The following is a 6,829-nucleotide window of genomic DNA, read 5'->3' as shown; positions in this document are numbered from 1 at the left end:
GTTTTAAATGTTTTAAGAATAAGCTCTGATTTTTTCAAGGTAGGAACTAACTATGATAAACTATTCCTAAAGCCACTGGACGGAATAGTTTGGATGTATGACCTTTTATACTGGATTAGTTAAATATTTTTTAGTTACTTTTTAATATTTGTAGCCTCTTAAAATTAATTTAATTTTAATTGTCCAGTATAATAAACAGTTTATTTATTTATTTATTTATTTAATTATTTTTATTTTTGTATAAGTGGAATGGGCTCTGGTTCGTAAAGAACCACCCCAAATGAATGCAGGTGATACGTGTATACTTTAAAATTATGTAAGGTTGTATGAATGACGGATAAAACCTATAAACGGTTTTCTATCCCTGTATGCAGGCTCTGATTTTTAAATAAGTCACCCTATGAAAGTTGGATATGTGTATTCTGTAAAATTATGTAAGGATTTATGAATGAAGGATAAGTCTATAAACGGCTTTCTATCCTGACAGACTGACTTTTAAATTAATTTCCCTATAAATGATTTTTTTTTAGTCTGCTAATTTAATCAATCCGTTAAACAATTTTATTATTATTTCAATTTTATTACATTTTTACTAATTGTTTCTCATATATGGCGGCACTAATATTTTCCCAAAAAAATTTTTTCTTCTTCTTCGATCAAATATATATTTTTTTAATTTTATTTTATTCGATTCAAGCTATAAGCACAACTTCCAATATTTTACATCTTCGCGATTTTTGTTAACTGTTTTATTATTGTACTTTTAAACCTAAACCGCGTTTTAATTCACGCCGGTAAGTTTGATCTCTTTTTACATTTTTCTTTTATTTCATGATTTTTTACAACATAAGGTTTTTTGCGATATCGACACATATAAAGAATAATTTTTATCTTAGGATAATTATTCTTTATTCAGAAATATCGCATTTATAGCAATAGATGTGTCTTGATAACGACTATTTGCTTTTACCATTCTTGTTTCTTTATTTTATTCATGTTTTTCATGTTAATTTGTGTTTATTTATATATATATATATATATACATATATATATATCAGATCAATCGACGAGGTATACCTATAGCTATCGTAGCATTTTATGGAAAAAAATATTTTATAAATACCATAATATATTTTGTAAATACTTTATAAATATTTATTCTCGCTTTTTCATCAGCTTACAAGATTTTTTTTCTCAACTTCAAATTAAATAACGTTATTTCGAAAAATGCCCACGTAGAAAAGGCAGACCAGAGTGTGTGTGTGTTAGTGTTAGCTACTACAATGGAATATGGACCTCCCAAATTGATGTTGGATAGAAATTGCTTATAGAACGAAAATCTAATATATATAATTCTCTTACGTGGCTCCCAAATTTTGGCAGAAGTACTTTGTACAACTAAATAAGATTCTTTTCACAACACTTAAATATTTACTTTATTTTCTTAATATATCAGTCGGCAAAGAATTCTGTTAGGTTAAAAAACATTTCGCTAAAAAAATAACGAATTCTAAAAGAAATAAAATAAACAATTTAAAAAATAAAAATGCTGTTGCCAGCCATAGAATTTTTTGAAAGTTAACTTATCAACATAAATCAAAATGACATAGAAGCGCAACTAGATCAAAATTATGAAACCTGAGCGCTTGACGTAACAGATCCTTCAATTCTATAAGTGTTGTATCACCAAATGCCCAAATTAACAATTGAATTTTTAAAGAAATTCTATAAACAGTTTTAAATAAACAACCCACTTCTACAACTGCTTCTTGAAGAACTTGGCTCATTGATTAGGAATATTGTTTTAATTTTACAGTACTAACTTTATTTCTACTTTCATTATTGCTATGACCCTCTTTCATTATATTTTATAACTTCATGCCAAATTTGAGAACTTTAAGTTGTATTGTGGTTGAATACTGACGCTTAGAAATGTGTACATAAAAAAATATAATATTTAGAGGTTAAGAGTTGCCTCAGAAAAATTTGAATTGTTGACATTGAATTTAACAATGGAAACAATCGTTTTTGCGAAAAATTGAATTGTATTGTTGACATCAAAACAAAATATATTGTGTTTCAACTTAACAATACTACCTTAATTTATACTTTAAAATTGCCTCGGAGAAATTTGAATTGTTAGCAGTGACTTAAACAAAAAGTTTTATTTTAACTGACAAATACTATATTATAATTTAAACTTTTTCTATGATTATACTCATTTTGTTACTCTTTTCTTTGTTTCTTACACATTTTAAATTTTTGTGATAAAATAAAAAACTTATAGTTGTTCTGCTTCTGAACACTGATGAAAACACAAAAAGATGAGCTTCATCAACAATCAAAAATATATACATTTATTTTACAAATTCCATATTATTAGGGTTGCGCCCTTCAAAGAATTAAAAATACAAAATTATCTTCATCAAAGCCGATGCTTTACATCCGGCTTTCGGTGGCAGACCACTATTTCATATTGTTTTACAACACATGGCCTTAGCCCTTTGGTGGGTACTTTTCTCAACAACTGAAATTTAGAATAGTGTGATTAAGAAAAATATGTGAACATTTTCAGATCAATATTGAAATGTACAGGTTTAGAATTTTCTACAGTGAAAAGTTTTTGGAACTTCAGTATTCAAAAAAGTATGCAAAAGCTAGACGTTAAGAACGTATCCAATGAGCGAGCAAAGCGAGCATTGGATTGCAAAGCAATCCGAAATAAACTGCGAAGGCAGTTCCGGGGGTTGGCGAGCGCCAGCGAGCAGGGGGCGAAGCCTCCTAGTAATTTAAATTTTACATTTAATCAATCTTTTTGTTTGTCTATAAATTCAAGAAGAGATTCTGCGAATTTATAAAGTACTTATCCGGATTGTAACAATTGATTGTATAAAGTACTTATTTGATTTAAAAATGCCTCATTTGAAATGAGAAAGTTTGACTAACCCATTCGATAATATATTAAGTCAACATCGAATGTTATTTAATTCAAAATAGTTTTCCAATACAAAACTTCGCTGAGCATCGAAAGTAAATATGTTTAGTTAGTTGCGAGTAATAGTATGCTGCACCCGTATTTTTTGGAATAAGTATGATTTAAGCAAAAGAAGTGTTTAAGATTTTGTCACTACGTAGCACTTTTTTTTCTTGGATTTGCAGGCTAAACCCTATTTTTATTGTACTGCACTAAGAAAAACAGTACTGAAAACCGAATATATTTTTTTGTGATTAAGCTGGAAGGATTGTACACAGATTTCGCTGGATTTGTTTTTTTCCCTAGCTTCTATATTAATCCTTTATTTGCTTACTTTTTTCTTTAAATTGCGCCAATGATTCCAAAAATTAGCAAAGGGAAATGATTTCAGTTCCAACGCAAAGCATGTAGTATTTTTATTTATTTATTTTTTAATGAATATTTTACATAAAGAAATTTACTAATAATTACAATGTTTAAAAATGTCAGACATAAAAATTCTACTCGTGGATCTATTTTCGTTTTCAAAAAATTACATTGTGTTTTTTTTCCCCGTTTTTAATGATATACTATATAAACTTTGCAAAAAATTAATACAAAGAGTAACTGCCGTCTTATAACGAAACCTTTCACCCCTAAATAAATGCAATTAATCGTTTATCAAGCAGTATGTGCATATACTCTTAAAATAAAATTGTGATAACTTATTATGAGAATGCAATAGTCACCTTTTTGTATGTCAAAACAAGATTGTTCTCATAGTTATATTTTACCTTTGGGAGCTCAAGCAATAAATGGCACATTCATTTGCAATTCATGCTTAAACTATTAAGTTGGTCACTGTATATCCATTCGCATGAAGTATAAATTTCATAAATGGTATCAAAAGTCACATAGTTAATTCCATCTACAGAACATAGGAATATTACATATTGTAATATTATATACATATTGTATGCATTTACCTCGCCTTTTTAGTGATCCTCGTGGAGGAGCCTCGTCCTCCTGATTGTCTTTACTATCTGAAGAACTCTTGGAAAAATTCTTTTCTTGACCAACTAAAAACAGATAATCATTCGAAACTAAATAAGATATTGAAAATTCGATATTTGCAACAACAAAAAAACTGTCAAATAAAAACCACCCTATTAGAATTTTCGTTCTAAGATTACAATAAATTACAGTCAGCAAACTGTACATCCAATTAACCGTAAAATTTATGGCAAATAGCTTTTTTACCTTAACGGTTTTAAAACCGCTTACCTCTAGAATGAGTGTTCTTTTAACCATTTACAACTCGCGTGGTTTCAAAACTATAAGAACGAAACTTAACTAGAATTAGCTTTCTCTTCGTGTGTTAAAGGGAATAAAGGAAATGTTGTGGTGTCAGTGCTGGGACTCAAATTCCAATACTGTTGGTTATGATAGAGACAGATTAGCCCTCGTGGCTATGATATGTAGCCAGCTGTAAGGAACTATGTGGCTTCAATAGATCAAGCTAATTGGTGCAATAAAATTCTGTTTTTTCAACAGTAATAGGTGAAAACAACTAAAAACGGTTTTTCTCTCAGTTAAGAGTTTGAATACTATTTTATTAATGGTTATTTGACTATTTGACTATTTTTTATGGGCATCTTGAATAATTTAGCAATTTAAATAATTCTTCTATCCACTTCTCTCTGCTCTAAGCCTTTCACCGATTAGGAGCAGTCATTTTTGTCAAATGAGAAACGTTCTGAGACGAACAAAACTAAAATAAATAAAACGAAATGTGAATAATATCACGAGTTTTTACTCCAAAATAACCAACTCTTCGCAAAACTTTCACAAAAGAGTGAATGATACTTTCAAACTGGAAAAATATAATTGATGAATATATTGAAACTTTAGAAAGTAAATTTCGAAAGATTTTGATTATAGACGAAAATTCAATTTCTAAACGACTTTAAATAAACCACAAATGCTCAATTATGGTAAATATTCTCTAAATCACAATTATTTTGGCCATGGATTTCATCTAGGGCTTCCTAAGTGTAGTAGTGGTAATCTGATCACTCTTTCGTTGTCTATAGAGAATTTGAGCTGTTTCATATTTTTTGAATGGTAAACATAAAAAGAATTAGTGGTTCGATTAGCTCTTTGAAACTTTTGTTATCGATTTACTTGTTGTCAATGAAAAAATTTTAGTTTGCAAGGGTAACCTCATGTTCGTTATAATGAGAGGGTTTCACTACTGGGGAAGGGTCGTAATAAAAAGATTAGACTGCATATTTAGCATGAGTTTAAATAATGATTCACACAATGCGAAAATAAATAAAAACTTAATTTCCTACTGAGATAGGGACATTGAAATCAGCCATCTATTTGAAAAATATGTTCACTATAATTACGAACACTTAAATTATGACGTAAAATATCCTCAGTGGTAGACGGATCATGGGTTCGAGTCCCCTTACCGCCATGCTAACCATAGGAGGCCTTCGTATTTTTCATCTCCATGTAAGGCAAATGTAGGTTAGTTCCATCGACAAGTCCTCCACGAAGGCAAATTTCTTCCGTTACATGATTCAACAGTTTCCTTGTCAGGGCTTTCAAAAGAATGTGATAGGAATGTGTAGCAAATAGCCAATGACTTCAAGTCTAATATTAATCAAAGTATTTTGTTCTATTCATTCCCTATTTTGATGGGGAAAAATGTGTAAGTGAAGTTTTGAATGTTTAGGATATGTGCAAAGTATTAGTATCCTGTCCTAAGTAAAAATAGTGTCCGAAGATAAAATAGTGCTAAAAATAAAAATTCTGTGCTATGATGGATAATTTTTTTTTCATATTTAAGCAATTAGTGTTGAATTCTCTCTTGTTTCTCGATTTGCAGAAATTTTTTTTCGTCAGATTTTACAAAATGTTATGCTTATTTTCCTCTAAACCGCAGTTAAAACAAGAAAAATACATTGCACTTACCAATACTGAAAACGTTATCTTCGCTTGATGTTCCTTTAACATTTGAAGTTGTTTGCTCTAAAAGTTTCTCCAGACTTCCTTTGTCAGAGAAGGGAGCTGATATAAGAAACAAAACTTAATAAACGAATTTAAAATTTAACACGGAGGAAATTTTTTTAATTATATGCATTTATTAGATTTAGATTTTTCCAACTCCTCCTTTAAAAAAAAATTCAGTTATTTGAAATTTTGTTTTTAAATTTCGGACTTGTCTCTTAATGAATTATCAGAAAAAGAAAGGTTAAGTTCATCTCCAGTAAAATAACAGAGTGATTAAATAATACTGAAAAACTTACCTTGATTATCTCTTTTCTCAGATGAACTATCCAGTTCATCTGGCTTCGTGACAGAAGATTCTAAAATTAAAAGGAGCAAAACTAAATGAATTAATAAAATTAACACATCAGAAATGGAATTGAGGCATTTATTTAAATTAGTTTTTTTTTCAAAAAAGTTATATATTTATATATATATATATATAACGTCGTTGCCGAGAGGAAGGATAAAAACAGGTCTTAGGCAAGGAAAGAGGGCACAATATTTAATTTTTTGAGAGAGAACAATCATCAAAGTGACACAAAATCGTTGTGTTCTTCAATAAAAGTTAGTTTCCGAAAACTGTGGCTTTTCTTCAAGTCAAGTGTTCTATTGTTCAATACTTATCAGCGTTTCAATCAAATGACTTCTACTAACGTACTATTGGACATATTTTCTAAATTTAAGAAGTTTTAAATTAAATACAGTAGCATTAAATTCTAAATTGAAATTTATTTCAACTGAAACAGTTGCAGTGAAATAGTAGTAAGCTTGTATATAAAGTGAATTAAGTACCTTGGATAGATATTCTATAAAATA

The 6,829-nt window shown here is 29.2% G+C and overlaps 1 protein-coding gene across 1 annotated transcript in view; it reads right to left on the bottom strand.

Moving 5' to 3' along the window:
• Positions 1–6,681, bottom strand: part of LOC139426635 (uncharacterized) — a 14,537-nt gene extending 7,856 nt beyond the window's left edge. Inside the window, exons 1-4 of the mRNA XM_071186041.1 lie at positions 6,672–6,681; positions 6,271–6,330; positions 5,936–6,031; positions 3,940–4,032 (exon numbers count right to left, since the gene is read on the bottom strand). Coding sequence (XP_071042142.1) covers positions 3,940–4,032; positions 5,936–6,031; positions 6,271–6,330; positions 6,672–6,681 — 259 coding nt within the window. The remainder of the gene's footprint in view (positions 1–3,939; positions 4,033–5,935; positions 6,032–6,270; positions 6,331–6,671) is intronic.
• Between the last annotated feature and the right edge of the window lie 148 nt (positions 6,682–6,829).

This window comes from Parasteatoda tepidariorum, chromosome 1 (assembly GCF_043381705.1).
Source record: "Parasteatoda tepidariorum isolate YZ-2023 chromosome 1, CAS_Ptep_4.0, whole genome shotgun sequence".
Taxonomy (NCBI): domain Eukaryota; kingdom Metazoa; phylum Arthropoda; class Arachnida; order Araneae; family Theridiidae; genus Parasteatoda; species Parasteatoda tepidariorum.
This window is presented reverse-complemented; position numbering and strand designations above follow the sequence as displayed.